We start from the raw sequence: 21,133 nt of genomic DNA, 5'->3' as shown, positions 1-21,133 counted from the left end.
AGACTCACTGGCTGCTAAAATATTTTCCAACTCTAGGGTTCGTGAATCCGGATGACACTCGACTCGATGCAGCAATCCTCCTCGATCGAGCCGCACGTTGTGGCGCCACTTCTACCGTGTCTTCCTTCGCCGTCTGCGTTGTCGTGGTTACCGTGAGACACCGTTATACCAAGAGGAAAGGCGCGTCGATCTTAGAGCATGAGATATGATGACCTTAAGCCACTGACAACACACAACGGTCACGGTAGCACCTGATTCCAGAATAGCTGCAGCACTTAAGATCTACGAACTATCCCCTGTTGACCAGGTCCCCAAAACTTAACTCGTAACGAGATCCCTTCAAAGCAAATTGTCATAACGATCGTCTATAAAGGCTTCGTACAACGAGAAGAAATGTTACAGTTTATGGAATAATAACAGGTACTACCAAACTGTCTTGTCTCTTCTGCTTTATTTAACATAACTTTGTTCACAGTTTCATTTCACATTCACCACTCATTCACCGAAACCCTTTGATGAACAGTTTTGGTTACTTGACACCAACAGTCAATGATAATGATACAGCTTTTCTCGTTTTTTGTAAATTGAAGCCCGTTCTCCGTGATATAATAAAAAAAAAAACGGTCTCAATATCGCGTCCCTCGTGAGATGCGAATATACTTATTCCGGAATTTACCGCCCTGTAGGTGTACTCAATTTAATGACCACACTTCACTGTCCGCTATTTTACGTAACTGAAAGTCCATTTTTTAGTCTGATTATACACTGTAGCTATTTAAAATTCGCCCCTATATTTTCCACAACGCACAATTAGCACATCGTTACTTGTTTTTTTTTTTTTCTTCTTCTAAGAGTAAACGGAAAAAAAAGACGCCGTATCATCGGCTTAGTCGATATAAAGCAAAACACCTTAATATGCCCAATTTTACCTCTTCTTATAGGATCGGCTACCATACCCATGAATTTATTACATATTATTTCCAATAACGCTAAACAGATATCGCCGTTATATTTTAATTGTATTCAAAAGCATGTTACTACTATTATGACCGACCAAATCGTAACAAATCGCGCGGCGTGCGTTTTTAACGATAACTTTACACTATTCAAGTTCTGTTATAGCTGTCTTGACTCGTAATGTTACAACGGGTCCCACACCGGTGAGCAGTATTCGAGCAGTGGGCGAACAAGCTTACTGTAACCTATTTCCTTTATTTTCGGATTGCATTTCCTCGGGATTCTTCCAATGAATCTCAGTCTGGCATCTGCTTTACCGACGATCAACTTTATATGATCATTCCATTTTAAATCACTCCTAATGAGTACTCCCAGATAATTTATGGAATTAACTGCTTCCAGTTGCTGACCTGCTATATTGTAGCTAAATGATAAGGGATCTTTCTTTCTATGTATTCGCAGCACATTACACTTGTCTACATTGAGATTCAATTGCCATTCCCTGCACCGTGCGTCAATTCGCTGCACATCCTCCTGCATTTCAGTTCAATTTCCCATCACTCCCCTGCGGCACACCTAAAATCACTCTTACTTCGGAAGACTTCTCTCGATTGAGAATGACATGCAGCGTTCTGTTATCCAATCACACAATTGGTCTGATAGTCCATATGCTCTTATTTTGTTCATTAAACGACTGTAAGGAACTGTATCGAACGCCTTGCGGAAGTCAAGAAACACTGCATCTACCTGTGAACCCGTGTCTATGGCCCTCTGAGTCTCGTGAACGAATAGCGCGAGCTGGGTTTCACACGACCGTCTTTTTCGAAACCCAAGCTGATTCCTACAGAGTAGATTTCTAGTCTCCAGAAAAGTCATTATACTCGAACATAATACGTGTCCCAAAATTCTACAACTGACAGACGTTAGAGATATAGGTCTATAGTTCTGCACATCTGTTCGACGTCCCTTCTTGAAAATGGGGATGACCTGTGCCCTTTCCCAATCCTTTGGAACGCTACGCTCTTCTAGAGATCTACGGTACACCGCTGCAAGAAGGGGGGCAAGTTCCTTCGCGTACTCTGTGTAAAATCGAACTGGTATCCCATCAGGTCCAGCGGCCTTTCCTCTTTTGAGCATTTTATTGTTTCTCTATGCCTCTATTGTCTATTTCGATATCTACCATTTTGTCATCTGTGTGACAATCTAGAGAAGGAACTACAGTGCAGTCTTCCTCTGTGAAACAGCTTTGGAAAAAGACATTTAGTATTTTGGCCTTTAGTCTCTCATCCTCTGTTTCAGTACCATTTTAGTCAGAGTGTCTGGACATTTTGTTTTGATCCACCTACCACTTTGACATAAGACCAAAATTTCTTAGGGTTTTCGGCCAAGTCAGCACATAGAACTTGACTTTCAAATTCATTGAACGGCTCTCGCATAGCCCTCCTCACACTACATTTTGCTTTGCGTAATTTTTGTTTGTCTGCAAAGCTTTGTCTATGTTTATGTTTGCTGTGAAGTTCCCTTTGGTTCCGCAGCAGTTTTCTAACTCGGTTGTTGTACCACGGTGGCTCTTTTCCATCTCTTACGATCTTGCTTGGCACATACTCATCTAACGCATATTGTACGATGGTTTTGAACTTTGTCCACTGATCCTCAACACTATCTGTACTCGAGACAAAACTTTTGTGTTGAACCGTCAGGTACTCTGAAATCTGCTTTTTGTCACTTTTGCTAAACAGAAAAATCTTCCTACCTTTTTTAATATTTCTATTTACGGCTGAAATCATCGATGCAGTAACCGCTTTATGATCGCTGATTCCCTGTTCTGCGTTAACTGTTTCAAATAGTTCGGGTCTGTTTGTCACCAGAAGGTCTAATATGTTATTGCCACGAGTCGGTTCTCTGTTTAACTGCTCAAGGTAGTTTTCAGATAAGGCACTTAAAAAAATTTCACTGGATTCTTTGTCCATGCCACCCATTATGAATGTTTGAGTCTGCCAGTCTATATCCGGCAAGTTAAAATCTCCTCCCAGAACTATAACATGGTGGGGAAATCTACTCCAAATATTTTCCAAATTACCCACAACAGCTGCTGAGCCAGGGGGCCTATAGAGACACTCAATTACCATGTCTGAGCCTGCTTTTACCATGATCTTCACCCAAATTATTTCACATTTCAGATCTCCATCAATTTCCTTCGATACTATTGCACTTCTTATCGCTATAAACACGCCTCCCCCTTCACTGTCCAGCCTGTCTCTGCAGTATACATTCCAATCTGAGTTTAGGATTTCATTACTGTTCACGTCTGGTTTCAGCCAACTTTCTGTCCCTAGTACTATATGGGCATTGTGACCGTTTATTAATGAGAGCAGTTCTGGGACCTTTCTATAGACGCTCCTGCAGTTTACTATTAGCACATTAATACTGTTATTCCCTGTTGCATTTTGCCTACTCCTACCTTGCCGCGTCTCAGGAGGCATCTTGTCGGGCCTAGGGAGGGAATTCTCTAATCTAAAAGACCCACATGTGCACTCCACACGTACTCCGCTACCCTTGTAGCCGCTTCCTGTGTGTGTCAACGGATTTCCCCATTTGAAGCCCATATCTTCCCCAGGGTGTTCCATCGTCCGTGTCTGCTCTGCTTACATACTTCTGTTACCACATAACGTGCCCGCAATTCCAAAAGGCGACATACAATGTTGCGGTGGGCAGTGGGCACAACATTTTGGCTTATCAGTGTACAGTGCACAATAACCCCACAAACACAGAAAATTGATAGCTAAAAAGAAATTTTAACTCTCACTTGTCGGGCCTGTCGGCACCACCAAGTTGCGCCGAGTCCAAGTTTCCTTCGCTGTGTGTCAGGGGCACCTGCCCACTGCACCGCAATCGGCGAGTGTGCACCAGTGTGATGACAAATAACGAAACTGCCAGCCACGAGTTTTTCTGCAGTGCACATAGAGTGGTGACAACTCCACTCGGCAGGTTCGGCATGTGGATTTGGTGCTGTAGTGTACACGACATAAATAAATATGTCGTAACAACTACAAATCTCTGACAGACAGACTCAAACCTAGATTTCCCACTTACCTGTCAGCAGTCGCCTCGAAACTTGACTCGAGCTTTCACTGCCACTTACATTTCCTCCAATGATTTTGCAACATTATCACCAGAGGTTCTCCTGCCAGAGGCTGAAGGGGACAGGAAAGGACAGCGGAGCTGTGGCTCAGCCAGTCTCACGCAAGGAATACAGTTTGAAGCGAGTTAAAAGAATTGATCAACGGGGATGAAATCAGTGTATCACACTTAAGACATTCCTGCTTTCATTAAATCACTAAGGGAGATAGAGACACACACACACAGAGAGAGAGAGAGAGAGAGAGAGAGAGAGAGAGAGAGAGAGAGAGAGAGAGAGATAAGAGATTATTGCAATGTACTTAAAATTATTGAAGAGCATGGATCAACACCCTAGTCTACTGATGATTGTAATTATTACATTATTTGCAAAAGATCTGGGTTTTGTGTGCATCAGGTGCAAATGGTCAATTTTTTAATTCAATCCAACATTTGTAATTTTTACATTTATTCACATTTTCTCGAACTCATAACATTTTACACACATCTTTCCACTCTGTTTGCTCAGCCACCCCTTCACACACTGCTACTGCCTTCCATACTACCCAACGAACAAGTACTATGATATAACAAAATCTTTCGCCAAAATTCTTGTCACAAAGTAAAAATAGAGATGCATTTTACATGGAAAGAAAATACAACAGAAAGATTTATGTAGAATAACAATCACACTGGGCTTATACAAAGGTTGTAAGTTATGGAATTACTTTAAAATAAAAATTACCGTCACGAAGAACCGTCCAATCTATGAACACGATTATTCCACTATAATTTACCACTTAGCTAGTAATTTACCACTTACCTACAAATCTAATTGTTAGTGTGGAGAATGATCCGTCAATATTTACTCAAAACTGTATAGGAAGATGCTCATTAAATTGCCAGATTAATTCTTCATCTACACTGAAGGATCCCAGCAAACATCAAACCACTGTGTAGGTTGCGTCTTTTACGGTCCACAGTCACGACAATATACAAAACTATCAAACCCGGCAATATTTCGAGACTGCTAAATAAGTATTGTCGACATACTGCTGGGCCGTGCAGGTGCTACGAATAACAGCCAAAGGGTCCCACTATGAGAAGAAATGGCACGACAAGACGTCAGTCCCGGTTATCAGGCCGTACGGCAGGTGACAGTCGGATCGGAATCCCACTGTCGTCCGTGGTGTCTCCAGACACGTCTTTGGCCTGGTCTCACTCTGACTTAAGTAAAATTGTCTTCAGTGATCAGTACCACATCAAACTGAGCTCTGACGACCGGCATAAATGTGCCTCGGACAGTGACGGAATAACGACCGGGAGTGCCACTGCTTTTCGTGGCATGGCCTATATCATTGACATTGGTTTCCAGTAGGGTTTTGGAGCATATACCGTATTCAAACATTATGAATCACCTCGAAGGGAACGATCTGTTGATACGTAATCAGCACGGTTTCAGAAAACATCATTCTTGTGCAACGCAGCTAGCTCTTTATTCGCACGAAGTAATGGCCGCTATTGACAGGGGATCTCAGGTTGATTCTGTATTTCTCGATTTCCGGAAAGCTTTTGACACCGTTTCTCACAAGCGACTTCTAATCAAGCTGCGGGTCTATGGGGTATCGTCTCAGTTGTGCGACTGGATTCGTGATTTCCTGTCAGGAAGGTCGCAGTTCGTAGTAATAGACGGCAAATCGTCGAGTAAAACTGAAGTGATATCAGGTGTTCCCCAAGGAAGCGTCCTGGAACCTCTGCTGTTCCTGATCTATATAAATGACCTGGGTGACAATCTGAGCAGTTCTCTTAGGTTGTTCGTAGATGATGCTGTAATTTACCGTCTAGTAAGGTCATCCGAAGACCAGTATCAGTTGCAAAGCGATTTAGAAAAGATTGCTGTATGGTGTGGCAGGTGGCAGTTGACGCTAAGTAACGAAAAGTGTGAGGTGATCCACACGGGTTCCAAAAGAAATCCGCTATAATTCGATTACTCGATAAATAGTACAATTCTCGAGGCTGTCAATTCGACTAAGTACCTGGGTATTAAAATTACGAACAGCTTCAGTTGGAAAGACCACGTAGATAATATTATGGGGAAGGCGAGCCAAAGGTTGCTTTTCATTGGCAGGACACTTGGAAGATGCAACAAGTCCACTAAAGAGACAGCTTACACTACACTCGTTCGTCCTCACATAAATCGTAATTTTTTTTTTTTTTATTTGCCTGTGTAAAGTCGCCATTTAATATAGCTTGTTTTCTTGTGCTAAATAAAACTGAGAATGTCAGGGCACACTCTTGCCTAAACAGACTATTCCTACATCACCTTGTTTAATATTTCACATTTATTTGTGCTTTGCACTTTAGTCATCGACTGTTCGTTAAGATGGGATTTCGTCATTTAAAAAATTTATTAGGGCACAATGCAACAGCGCATAACCGGATCCCTAGGTTAGCAAATTAGGCACTAAATTAATACACTGTGTGCGGCCCTCCCGTGGTTAGGTAACAACAAACTGAAGGAACTTATTTGGCGTAGGTCGAGTGGTTACAGTTGACCTCCGATTTTCGGAAAGAGTGGCGAGTTCAGCAGAATTAGGCGTAACTACGCACCTGATAGAGAGTTACAAAAATGTCATAATACTGTGGGGACAAAATGATAACACTCGGTCGCACGAATAAAATGAAGAATGTATTTTATTTTCACAACTTCGGAGAAAATTTTCAAGTTCACACAAATAAAGTGAGTCAGAGAATGTACTTCACCCGAGAAGTTTTTACGCCGAGTAAAAGGGTGGGCAAGTTGTTCTGCACGAAGAACATACTCCAGTTTCGTACAAATTAAACTAGACGAGTTTCTCGCAAGCGGAGAACATTCTCTGTTTTTCGAAGTGAGCTCTGTAGCATACTTCGAGCTGAGTAGCTTCTGATTAGATGAAGTTTGTTTTTTAAGCAAAATAGCAGAATTTATGTTGCTAAGTAGGGAAAAAAAGATATACGTAGAGCAAAGAAATAATCGAGACGGAAACTGTAGTAGTGGATACGGGTTTAAAAATAAAAACACTGTTTGGGTGGTGAACTTTCTTCCCGATGATCGTGAAGGAAGAGGTGGGAGGCGGGGGCGGGGGGCACCTTTCAAACAAAGCAAAAAAGAAAACATTTATGCACTATTTAGCAGACCCAAGTTTCCAGACCGATTTACGAGATGACTTAGGTATGCACCAGACAACAGTGTCACTAACATTTTCAGATGTTCACTCTCACATTTTCTCACAGGGTAAAACTCATATTTTGATACGTTACAAATAAGCAGGAAGATGAGAAAGATTAATAACTGGGTTATTACACACCTAGTGATCTGTTTCTCGTAACAAGTCTGCACGGGCAACCGCTTAAGTACTTGATGCATAAGTGGACCATTATGAGCCATATTTAACCAAAATTATCACCAAACAGTGGAAACTACAGGCTGGAATACCATGACCAATAAGAAAAGAATAGATTACTACTCATCGTAAGGATGACACGCCGAGTTGTGGACAGGCACAATGGAAAGACTGTTACACATTTAGCTTTCAGCCAAAATCTTCTTCAGAAAAGAACACACACACACACACACACACACACACACACACACACACAGAGGACTGCCATTCCCAGCAGACAGAGCAACAGTCACCTGTGCGTCAGGTGAGCTTGCTTGTGTGAATGTGTGTGTTTTCTTTCCCAAAAAAGGTTTTGGCCGAAAGCTAAATGTGATAACAGTCTTCCCACTGGGCCTGCCCACAACTCAACTCGTCACCCCTTACAGCGAGTGGTAACCTATCCTTTTCCTAATATTGTCAAAATCATGTGACATAAGAGTTTCTGTTTTGAAAAGATGAAAATGTGACGTATTCTCAAGATTTTGTTCACATAGTGTGTTCACCCAACTTCGATAACAAAAAAGTTTCGTGCATGATGAAAATTCAGTAACACGGTTAGAAAATGCATTTTTGTAATCTGTCCATAACTGTCTTAATAATTTGTTGCCACACATAAATGTAAAACCAAATAAAAGTGCGAATCTTCCAGAACAGGGCAATGACATTTCCGTATCTGTACACCGAATATTTTTCTCCCTACTGAGCAGGCTGAATGAAATGTAAGATTATGCGTGTGTCCTGTGCCAGATGTGGCATAAGGTACACAGTGAGAACCTCATGGAGGAGAAGGGGAGGCAGCGAGAACGGCAGCTCTACACACAGATACCGAAAACAGTGCTGCCGACAACGCTTCACGCCGCTACACTTTCTGTGGAAGGACAGCACTGACCGCACAAAGCACCTCTCCTACCCTGCAAATTCACATCAGATTTACAGAACACCCTGGACGATTTCGAGGGATCGACTGTACCGGAATAATTTGCATTCGTGCTGTCACAGGGCTCGTCGGTCTAGAGAACTCGGACACAGAATAAGCTTTGAATAAAATTGAGAAGTTTCTCAGTAAATGTTGTTTTGGTCTGAGAATGTTCTCCAGAGAACGTTCTCTCTTTTATCTGTATTACCTGTGAACTCAGCTGGTAATGCACAAACTCTGGAACAATTAGCAAAACGGTAACTGTGGCAAACTTTTTGGCAATTTCAAGTGAAGCCTCAGTAAATAACCATTGTAAGTACTGGGAAATCCAAAACAAATCTCGCACAGTAGACGAATTGCAAAACGTACACATCTGCAGCCAGGTAAAGGCGACAGGAGAGTCACACGGAGCAGCGGCGAGCACTCACCACTGTCAGGTCGAACACGGCCCGCGTGTCCTGCACGTGCGCCTCCGTCACCTGCCGCTCCACGAGCTCTCCCTCGGGCGGAGAGGCAGGAGCGGCCCAACCAGATTCGGCGTCTCCCTCCGTGCAGCCGTCGCGGACCGCATCCCGCGCGGCCGACGACTCCCGCAGTGGGGACTCGGGCCGACCGTGCTCCGCTTCGTGGTGTGCATCTACTTCCGGCAGAGTTCTGAAGCTGATGCCGCAATCTGGAAAAATTACACCGCCAACCTGCAAACTGACTTTCAAATTAGATACACCTGCTAAAGCATCTACAGGTTTCAATCCCCTCTGAGACACGGCGAGGTGGAACACGTCCACTTCTTACGTATTCTTTCTCGTCTGTTTTCTATTCTACAAGTAACGCATATACTGTGACTGACTGAAATTGCTAAATTCTTATCCATTCCAGAATGAGATTTTCACTCTGCAGCAGAGTGTGCGCTGATATGAAACTTCGTGGCAGATTAAAACTGTGTGCCGGACCGAGACTCGAACTCGGGACCTTTGCCTTACATGGGCAAGTGCTCTACCAACTGAGCTACCTAAGCACGACTCACACCCCGTCCTCACAGCTTTACTTCTGCCAGTACCTCGTCTCCTACCTTCCAAACTTTACAGAAGCTCTCCTGCAAACCTTGCAGAACTAGCACTCCCGAAATAAAGGATACTGCAGAGACACGGCTTAGCCACAGCGTGGGGGAAAGGTTCGCAGGAGAGCTTCTGTAAAGTTTGGAAGGTAGGAGGCGATGTACTGGAGGAAGTAAAGATGTGAGGACGGGGCGTGAGTCGTGCTCGGGTAGCTCAGTTGATAGAGCACTTGCCCACGAAATGCAAAGGTCCCGAGTTCAAGTCTCGGTCCGGCACACAGTTTTAATCTGCCAGGAAGTTTCTTATCCACTGTCTATTTCTCTACACTTCATTATTGAATGTACTGTTTTGAGACTACTGATAACAGTATTAGTTTTATGGGAACATTTTATTTCACAAAATATCCTAAATTTACGATTCACTAAAACGTGTGCTTTTAAAAATTCGCCCCCCGCCTAATAAATTCCATTCTGGATTTTCTACTGTTTGTTTCCAGATTGACATAACTTATACGAAAGCTCTCATTATCCTCTTTCGAACAAATATTTCACTTTCTCCTAAAACTTAATATTTAAAAAGTTATACTTACTCAAAATTACCATGCTTTAGAAAGTCCAAATCTTAAAATAACACAGTCCAAATTGCACTGTTATTGTTCTGTAGCCCCAATTTGTCTGTTTCCAAAACTACATCCTTTTAATAAAATAACATATTACTTTGTGAAATATCCTTCAAGCCAGGAAATTTAAATAGCCAGAAAATTCTTTGTGAGCTTCAGAAACTTCCGTTCATAAAAAATACCTATCACTTAGCCCTTTTTTGTTACAGTTAATTGTTAGTTAAAATAACTACAACATCTATTGAAGATTTTGTCTGTTCTTTTATGAAAATATATAAAAAATGTTATATCTAAAAACAAAGATGATGTGACTTGCCAAATGAAAGTGCTGGCAGGTCGATAGACACACAAACAATCACAAACATACACACAAAATTCTAGCTTTCGCAACCAACGGTTGCTTCGTCAGGAAAGAGGGAAGGACGACGAAGCAACCGTTGGTTGCGAAAGCTAGAATTTTGTGTGTATGTTTGTGTTTGTTTGTGTGTCTGTCGACCTGCCAGCACTTTCATTTGGTAAGTCACATCATCTTTGTTTTTAGATATATTTTTCCTACGTGGAATGTTTCCCTCTATTATATTCATATAAAAAATGTTAGTTACTTCTGCTGCCACTTGTAAAACAGAGATATAAGAGGCACAGTAACAGATCAGTAACTTTACAATCGGTCTACAATGTCAAAGGCACTTAAATTTACCTTATCTATCACGATGTCGTTAATCTGACTGTAAATGCCCGACACCTGCTATGTCGGTCATGTAAGATATCTGTTTGTATAACCTCGAATACAGGTTGATTCAAAACAACTGTTATGAACTTTAGAGACACGTCCCTTCCATCAAAACAGGAAAAAAGTTCATTTAAAGATACATCCAAAATACCTTCAATTTTCAATTACTACTGAAAAGTTATGTTTAACAGCTTTCCAGATAGAAACCGACAAGTTTTCTTTGTTTTGTGTGTGCCTGTCGACACCTCAGTGCTTCTGCTTTTCGGTGAGCGGTCTCCTACATTCAATTTGGTTGGAAATAAACAAACAATACATAAATAAATATTTTATTGCCCTGTTACGATACTATAGTTACACAGCTGTGCAAACATCTAAATGAGGGAACAATTTTAACCACTGTAGGCTGTCAGTTTCATTCCTTTAATGCACCTTGCATATAAAGGAATAAAACCGACAGCCTACGGTGGTTAAAATGATTCCATCATTTAGACAATACACTGGGGCTGTGCACCTCTACACGAACAAATTATTGCCAAAAGGATGTCTGTGACAGCCACCAGCTATGTCACCAATGCTACTCTGCAGCTGTTAGTCATTACACCGTATCAGTTGTCCATCCGTCAGCTGAGTTTGACCTCTAGTAGTAGGGGTGACAATGCAGGACCGCCACCACAATGCAATGTTTACAAATTCCAGAGATCGGATTATCGCAAGAGTGTCCCCTCTACACGACGCTTTCCGTGTGCGTGAAGTGTCGGTGACATAATTCCGGTGGCCTGACTGTACAAATGTGATAAATATAAAGATGGTACACCGAAGGCATCGTGCCCAAAAATATATTTCATCTACAACACTACATTAAGAAAATGCAGAAAGCCAGCTATGTATCCACAGTTTAACAGTCCTTCAAATCACACTTAACTAATAGCTATTCCTTCAAAAATGGTCACATGGGAAAGCCATTTCTGTTAAATATTATTTGTACACTGAAAAAAAAAAAAAAAAAAAGGAGGAGGATGAAGCACTCAGAAGACACGGTACAGTATTGATGTAACTCTGTACACCTATACACCACTGGCAGTTATGTAAACAATTACAGTTGCAATTCTCTGTGACCGGTAGAACGGCGACCAGGTGAATTAGCGTTGTTCGTGTTTAGTGTCATAAGTGGTCCTGGTAGGATGTCACATATTTGAGTGATTACTGTGAAGTACAAAGAGATGCCGCATACTCGTATAGCACAGTGTTATCTGGACTCGACTGGAAAGGGTGTCGTCGTGGGCTTCCAATTGGCCAGCTGGTCAAATCTTGCAATATCGAGACTAGCGGTGCATTCAGATACGACAGTGGTTCGCTGTCAGACTGCGTGGTGTAACAGGACTAGTTACAGGGTAGTTGATAGATGCTTTGATACCACTAAAAGTTTATCAGATCGTATATTACCCAATCCACAACATGTAATGGACAGAAGTTAGAAAGACTGTTTTCCTTAATTTCTATCAGCAAATGAAACTGTTTGGTTCAATTATACACTTAGTCAACATCATTAACATTATTTTGGATCATTTAAGTTACAAATAGTTGAAAAACCTGACGTTGTGACTCGATATACTCTCATAAATTTCAGCCTCACGACATTAGTACATTGCCATAGAAATGTTAGGAGAAATATCCAAGTTGTAATTAAACCAATAACTAACAAGCAAAGTTTGTAAATTTCGGCATACCTAAAGACAGACTTTTGGAACCACTATCAGTCACCAGATGTATTTAATTTAACTTGTGCACTTTACGTATCATGCCAATAACGAAAAACCAATCGGATCAGTTGTGATTAACTTTTTCATTAACGATTCTTGAACATTCTGATGTAAACACTATTGAATTTCAGTCACTTTGATACTATGAAATTATCATACAGAACTTAAACCTGGAAGTCAATTTTTTAGCATTTTCTACTGCACCTCAGTAAATGTCTGGAATAAAATCAGACACGAAATCAAGATGCGAGGAATGATTTCACAATAGGTATTATTATTGTAACTTCAATACCAAATTTCCAGACAAAAGTCAAAAGAAATATTTAAATATGTACTGAGAATGAATCGTCGTTTATTATCTTTAAAACTGTACTAACAGTTTGTTGTAAATCATTAAGTTTTCATTATAAATCAGTAAATGTAACTCTTTTTGACAACAGGCCAAAGAACATATACTGTTAAGACAGGGCATATACTGAGCAATGCAAAGCCCTCGCGATCAGTCCAGTTCGGCTAACGATTCGTCAGTGTGTCGGAGAACATTATTTTAACATCCAGCACATACCAAATCCAGGCAAATCTGCACTGTACATTCGTCACTAAGGTTCTAATCGACCGCATTCCTCCACCACGAGGGAAGATCGACGTACCACGTGTCGAGCACACGACGGCCCCTTCACGTCCGCATCCGGCATCGGACGAGTAAAGGACTCCTACGACATTCTGTCAACCCACACCACCATTCGGAGACTGGCAGTAGCCAGTCTCGAGAATTAGTGTCTCACCCGTAAGCTGCCATTAACACCACGAGACAAACAGCCGCATTCGGAGTGGTGCCGTGACTGGGAGGCGTAAACTGTTGACGGATGGCACGGCACGCTCGGCGACAAATCAAAGTTCTGCACCACTGCAGACAACATTCTGTGAGCGGTATGTCGGCGACACAGGAAGAGGTCCCGATCATCAGATATTTTGGAAAGGCACAGCAGTCTCACTCCTGGCTTCGTACCACAATCTTCACGTGCTCATTCCATTTTGTATTGCTCTGCAACGTTACACCCAGATATTTAAATGACACGACTGTGTCAAGTAGAACACTACTAATGCTGTATCCAAAAGATTACAGGTTTGTATTTCCTACTCATCTGCACTAACTTGCATTTTTCCACATTAAGTGTCAGCTGCCATTCATCACACTAACTAGAAATATATTTAACTCGATATCATAATCACTGAAATAACGCCACATACCCTCTCTCCTGACGCACGAAGTTTCATTTCCTTTCCTCCTCCTCTTCTGGATGCCTCAGAGTTTTGTCAGGCAGTGTATTATAATACATTCTGCTTCTCAACCATTTGTTTCATTTCACACTCTCAACAGAAAAACACTGTACAACCCAATATTTGAATAAAATTTCTTGTGATTAACTACAACTGTGAGACCACTGTTAGTTCCAATCTGGCAACATGTTACAAATGATACTCGAGTGGCACAATCAAACATTTTGCAATCTTGTCAAGTTTGATTATGGCTCACTCGGTCAGAGGCTGAAAACAGCATCCGATACCGGTCACTATTAGTCTGACCGACTGCTGATCATTTGTTACTGTGAACAGTCAGTCAAATAGACTTTTACTCTAAACAACCATCGTTGGCTCTTTTTCCTGGATGTGTTTAGTTTACTCTGTGAAGTAATATTTTAATGATCTTCGTAAAAAATGGGTTTCAAGTCAAAACTGACTTGTTGCAATCCATTTCCAAAAGGAGGTCATGCAAGAGTACAGAAGAATTTGAGGAATGTTCACGAGAGGAGACCAAACGTGTCGCACTGTATTGCTAGGTGGAAATATTTGCAGCAAATATAGAACACAAATATCAAAAAAACCATTAAGCCTTGCAAGTGAAGCATCAGATGTGCTAGGTACTTCCACAGAAGATGTAAGTGAAGATGAAATGGGATCTGAACTGGCACTAGATTCTCTACATACTGTCCTCCCGGAAAGAAAAGGCAGCTTTAGTATGAGAAAAAGTACCCATCTAAAGACATCACTGTTGGATCACACTTATGTGACAATACTGGAAAAAAGATGAATATGAAAAATGCAGAAAGAAAAATCATAGCCCAGTTGAAAGATAAGTTTCGTAGTGGAAGCAGTGTGTGATAAAATACAAATTCTGGCTGTACTTCCAAAGAGGTGGAATATGAGGAAAACAATGAAACAATTTTGCACTTCCAATCATACAGTATAGAGAACAAAACAACTAGTGGCAGAACATGGTTTATCTGTGACACCAAATCCAAAGCCAGGTAAGCCACTGTGTGAGAAAATAGTTCAATGTGTACGTGATTGTTCAACGTGTACGTTATTTCTACTATAATCGTAATACGAGCCATATGATGCATGGAAGAAAAAAGTGTATGTACGTGAAAGAAAATAGAGTTAGGACACACAAGTAGAAACAGCTACGATTGCACGATCGTAAGGAATTGAAAGCTTATTTCAAAGACATATGTGCAGTCTGATGTAAAAAACTGGATTCCCAAAATTTTTTGAATTGCAGTCAATGCCCTTGCCAAAGCCAGTGGATCCCACGGTGTCTCGCACCAAAATTTTAAGTTAATGTTGAAGGTAGTAAAATAAAAGCTATCAAAGTGTGAAGAACACACATTGGCATCATAAAAGCACTGTGTAGCATTTGTTACATGCAATGCTGCATTGCCAATGTGTTTCTTAGGTGCGTGTTCTTATCATTGCAAGTTTGACGAGTCTGACTCCTTAGTATGAATGACACTGACACTTACAAGTGTTCAGTTTTGGTTAACTGTTTGGTACTTATTTTCTGATAGCAGCTATCGAGACAAATCCAATGGTGTGTAACAGTAAGGTCTTTGAAGGTCAACGGAAGTCAAAAAAAGGTGGCACAAACGTCCATTTACAGAAGGTGTTTGAAGCGATGACCACTGGTATCAATGCAGTGCTGCAATCTTCTTATCACGGACTGAGTGGTATTCCTCATCACATCGGCACTTATCGTAGCACATGCTCTGACAATTCTCTTGTATATCTTCAGGTGTAGTTGGAATGTCTTTATAAACGTCTTTTACGAATCCCCACAAGAAACAATCCAGAGGCGTCAAGTCTGGTGAACTAGTCAGCCACGACACATCTCCTGCGCATCCAATCCAATGATTTGGGAATTTTGTCTGCAACTCATTTCTAGCTAACTGCGAAAAATGTGCCCGACACTGTTCGCGTCGATACCTTTTTCCTAAAGGTATTTCTTCCAGTAACAGACCTAATGTTTCTTTCAGGAATGTGGTGTACTTCCTAGCATTAAGACTGCCTTCGATGAAATAGGGGCCTATAATTCTGTCCTCCAGAATCCCACACCGTACATTCACCGAGCACGGTTTTTGGTGTACAATTTGCTGCAGCCAACACGGATTTTCAGTTGTCCAGTAATGCATGTTATGCAAATTAACATTTCTATGGTTTGTGAATGCAGCCTCATCAGTAAATAAAATCAAATTAATAAATGTCTCATCCCTCTGAATCTGAGCCCAGGGGCAGAATTCAATGCGACGGATACAATCCGTACCAGTTAATTCTCGGTGGAGACTGATATGGTAAGGATGATATTCATGGTGATATAGAACACGAACAACACTACTCTGGTTCATGCCAGGTTCCCTTGTGATTTGACGCGAACTAACGCAAGGATCTCGAACCACAGTGGCAAGAAAGACTACCACTTTCCGTTTCCTCATTAGTAACGTTCCTTTGCTGGATATGTTTCCGATGCGTTAAAGATCCAGTTGTTCTCAATTTATCATACACATATTTAAATGTATATGACATGTAGAGTGAGTATGTTGAGGATATCTTGCACTGTATAACTCTTTAGTTGTAAATGAATTTAGTTTGCATTCTCCATAAATGGGAGGCATATCGACTTGTTCTTCAAAGGAATACATCATTCACATTCACCTGATTCGACAATACTAGTATTACCGTTCCTATTATTGTTGGCTTGCGAGACAGCCGAATGGTGTTTACATGTCAATGGCACGTCAGATGGACATGCCATATTTGTCGAATATTTACTATTCGCACGATATAGGGGAGAGAATTGTCAGAGCATGTGCTTTGATAAGTGCCGAAGTGATAACAAATACCACTCAACCCATGGTAAGAAGATTGCAGCACTGCATTTGATACCTATGGTCACCACTTCCAACACCTTCTGTAAATGGATGTTCATGCCACCTTTGTTGACCTTCAAAGACCTTACCGTTACACATCACTGGATTCGTCTCGATAACCCCTATCAGAAAAGAAGTATCACACTATACCATCCCATTTCAGAAAACAAAGTTGACCTTCATATCTCTGACGTGACCCCACAGAGCAACAAAAAACCATCGTCATATTATGGGCCCCATTGTCCCACACATCATTTGTCCCACAAACTTTTCAGCTACTATCATACTTTCGGAGTTATTCTAGGTGGCAATAGTTAGTGACTCACTCTGTATATATCCCCCCCCATGAATTTGTCCTACTATCAGGAAGATTTTGATGCTGCTGTAGAAAGGTATGGTTTTGTTGTAGCAAACGGTACAGGACCTGGTGGTGGCATTGCAGCAACTGTAAAGAAATTAGTTACACTTGCAAGCCTCAAGCAACCTGATGAAAACTGTATTTTGGCACCACGGTAGTTGCTTCAGTGCTGCAAATAGAAGTCTTGCACTATACACTTGCTTCCCATGATGATGATGACATTGTTAAGCTGAATCAGTGTTTTAAGAATACAACGACATGTCCATGAACCCATAAGCTCCATTATATAATACATATTAACAAAGGTATAGCAAAGACAGAGACACGTTCCAGTTCATTAGTGAGCAGAAAAGAGTCGGTGTTTGCAATGGTGAATAAAATACTGTAAACAGACAAACGTGGACTTGCTACATATTATGTTTGACAGCCACCAATTGCACGTGTGGTGTCACAAGGCTTAGGCCTGTCCCACCCCTCATTAAAACGACCAAGACTTATACGAATAATTGTAAGAACAGTTATTATTATTATTATGTTCTTTAAGTTTGTTTTTGGGTTTTCAGAAATACTGTGGGAAGAAAGATTTTTTATGTTGCAAATAACGTGGAAGACGTTGCCCGACGATCACCACGAAAGTTCGACGTAGCGGCAAGTGGGCGAGGAATAAAACGAATGCTGCAAACTACCGCGAGCCATGGAAGAGCCCGGGCCGCGAGGGCGTCGAGCTTCGTAGGTCATTGTTGGACGACGTCAAAGGAAGAGATATTCTGTTTTCTCTTTGTAAACAGATCGATCGAGTCTCGAAAGGTTCACGCAAAACGTGTAGGCGGGTGACACATTAGGTGGGACCCGATGCCTGTAATACTTCCACAGTTATTAAAGAGTTGTTAAACCAATAGTTCACCATTTATATAGATAAAAAGTGGTAAAGATATAGGAAAGGAAGAGTTGCGGCGTCAGAACGAAAAGTGATACATCGCTCAGCAACGAAGGAGGACGTAAACAGCGGGCATTACGTGGTGAAAACAAATCAACTGATAAAATAGTAAGTCTGTAATTAAGTATAAAGCCAGGTAACACTGCACACATGTCGTAAAAAAAATACGAAGATGATACAAATGAATTACAGGCCAGTTTTTTGGATCCACATGGTTCATCTCCATCATTTGTGTTTCCTGCTGAACTAGGTATCTGTGCTATCAGATTTGATATTCTCACAAGAGTGGATCCAGTGACACCAACTAGAAGGACATATATCCTCCATGCAATAGATCTCTTGAGGATTGACAATTTCATTGGAGGCTCTTAAAACAAACTGTAACAATTTTTTAATGCTTACTCATTGAAGCTACATTGTAAATGGTTTTTAATACCATTGCAATGATATAAATCATATATTTGTACTACACTACTTATAATGTGGATCACTGTGTCCTTAGTAGTATTTGTTTGAGTGTATGTATGGCTGCATGCAGGAATGTGTGTCGTTTTTGCTAGATGAAGAGCCAACCTTGAAAGTTAGCGAATACTGTATTCTGTTATATATGTCTATGCACCACACATCAGTCTGCTATAGGTGAGTGGTTTATTTTCCATTATTTTATGTACTACTTACGAATTGTACTTTTCAACAATTTGTGTTTCATAGTTATGTGCTACTTGCTGCATTTTGATAGTAGAGTGATGTGTATGAAATAAATGTCTGGACATGATGCCCTCAGTGTGATATTCTGATATTTACCATGTTTATACTAACATAATGGAACAATACAATATATTGAAGGTGGTGTTTTGTCAGATTTTCAAAGTCGAAGTTAAGGTCTGCACTAGAGATGGGTAGTTCGCAAACGAATGGGTGCAAAGGAACGGTTCACCAAGATGAACGAAAGGACTGAGGAACTAATTCCAAGGAACAATCGGTTCATAGTTCACTTCGGTCGCGGCGGTCTACTTATAGTTCCCGGGAACGAGGTACAATCGGTCCATAGTTCACTAGTTCACTTCAGTCGCGGCGGTCACTTTGGCAGTTCTCATTCCAGGCTTGGTCGCGTGCTCGCCTCAGTCTCGGTCTCCCTCGGCAGCACTCGTCGTTCTTCGCATGGCCGCCTGTCTCAGTTCCACTGCCGACTGCTCCTATTTAGTTCAGTATCCAGCTGTTCGTTTCGTTCACTGCGCTCGCCTATTTTACATGTTTTGCAAACTGTTCTTGCACTTGGTTCTGGCTATTCAGTGTCATTATATATTCCATAAAGTCTCTACTTTGCCTACAAACTCAGAGACAACGTGAAGTATATATAGGTTGTAAACAATTATTGTTTACAGCGTAGCATAGCTATGTAGTGAAAGTCGAAACGAAGAATTTTATACAAGACACTTGTGCTCTATTAAGTTGGGAAACAGCCACCGACAGGTTTACAAGACTACATGAGCTATATAGCCTGTGCGCGTCGCGTGAGGTTTTCATGTTCTCTTCTCCAGCTCTCTACACTTCATCATCGATAGTTTTGCAATTGTTGGCTGCATTAGCTTGTTATTTCTTCACTGCCTAATTATTACATGTTTGTCTCTTTGTTGTATCTGCTCGTAACGGGCAACACATCGTCCGTAATTGGCGAGCAGTCTGTACTCGGGGCCGGTTTTCCGTGCGCCACCCTATATTATTTCCCGATCAGCCACACAAGGCTACGGTTGGCTAAACGAAAGGTTCTGCAGAATCACAGAAATTACTTCTAAAAGTGTGTAAGAATTCTGTAATGAATAAAAACTCTATACACCAGGGGGGAGGCAAGTGCCCCCTCTAGGTGCCCTCCATCCTTCAGTCACCTACACTACTAGTTTTCAGTTTTTCATAAGAACCATATACCAAGCACAAATGAACGGTGAGCGAGTAAATATGAACGGTTCCCAAAATAGAACGATCAGCAGTGAACTAGTTCCCAAAGATGAACAAGTTTGCCCATCTCTAGTCTGCACCTTGTTTACGAAAATTCTCAGAAAGCTGCCATGTTGCCTTTCAATGTAAACTTCTACTCTTTATCTTTCCAATGATGCAAGTCTAACCTGGATTAGAAAGGGAAGTATAGTCTTTTAGTTGAGACAGGCACATGTAAATTTCATACAAGTGCTTACTTAGCCGATCTGTAACATTTTCCACTGTTTATTAACAAAGGAAGTAAATTTCTTGTACGAGTTGACAATCATTGCAAGTACTCTGGGAATGAAGCTGCCTAGATGGGTTAGTAAATATTTCTTTATTTATTACCTCTACAACTTTACTTCTACCACATTTTCTCAAAGTTGGAGGTTTTTCTTTGGGGGGAGGGGAGAGCATTACAATTCAAAGCACTGGCCATCACTGGCCACTTCTTCCTCCCATCTTTCGGGTAGCATACGAATCCCGTGGTGGGAGAACCGGGCATCTTGTGAGCAGATACACAAATCAATCGTTCTCCACTTGTTTGTATGACCAGAAGTGCTGGTCAGTCAGGCCGTGTGTCACTGATCAAACAAGGTGGCAGCCAGAGGGAGCAATGTCTGGAGAATATGGTGGTGTGGGATAGGACTCCCATTTCAATGTTTCCAAGTATGTTTTCATGGGTTGAGCATTGTCATGCTGCAAAATCACCTTTTCACGTCTACGACTGTATTACAAACATTTCTCTTTCAGATCAACTCAGACACATCAATTGCTTTCAATGATGATCTCCTGTGACAGTTTCTGTCGGTTTTAGTAGCTTCGAAAACTCTCTCTCTTCCACCACGCCCGGCTTTGATGTCAAAGTCACCATTCTTACAGTGTAGAAGCCATTCAGCACTGCCAAATTGCCACAACAATTATTTACTTACAGCCCCTTGTCTGGCTTTCTTTATTGATGTGTTTCTAAGCTGAATGCTGTGTCTGGTCCTTTTCTTTCGTATTTCATCACCCATGATAACCGCGCGCGCGCACGCCCACCCACCCACCCACACACACACCCACACACACACACACACA

At 41.4% G+C, this 21,133-nt stretch overlaps 1 protein-coding gene across 1 annotated transcript in view; it reads right to left on the bottom strand.

Annotated features, from left to right (window-relative positions):
- Positions 1-21,133, bottom strand: part of LOC126212786 (uncharacterized) — a 292,909-nt gene that overhangs the window by 80,182 nt on the left and 191,594 nt on the right. Inside the window, exon 20 of the mRNA XM_049940189.1 lies at positions 8,841-9,085. Within this exon, the coding sequence (XP_049796146.1) occupies positions 8,841-9,085 (245 nt within the window). The remainder of the gene's footprint in view (positions 1-8,840; positions 9,086-21,133) is intronic.

This window comes from Schistocerca nitens, chromosome 11 (assembly GCF_023898315.1).
Source record: "Schistocerca nitens isolate TAMUIC-IGC-003100 chromosome 11, iqSchNite1.1, whole genome shotgun sequence".
NCBI lineage: Eukaryota > Metazoa > Arthropoda > Insecta > Orthoptera > Acrididae > Schistocerca > Schistocerca nitens.
The sequence above is the reverse complement of the archived record's forward strand: the minus strand, read 5'-3'. Positions and strand labels throughout refer to the sequence as shown.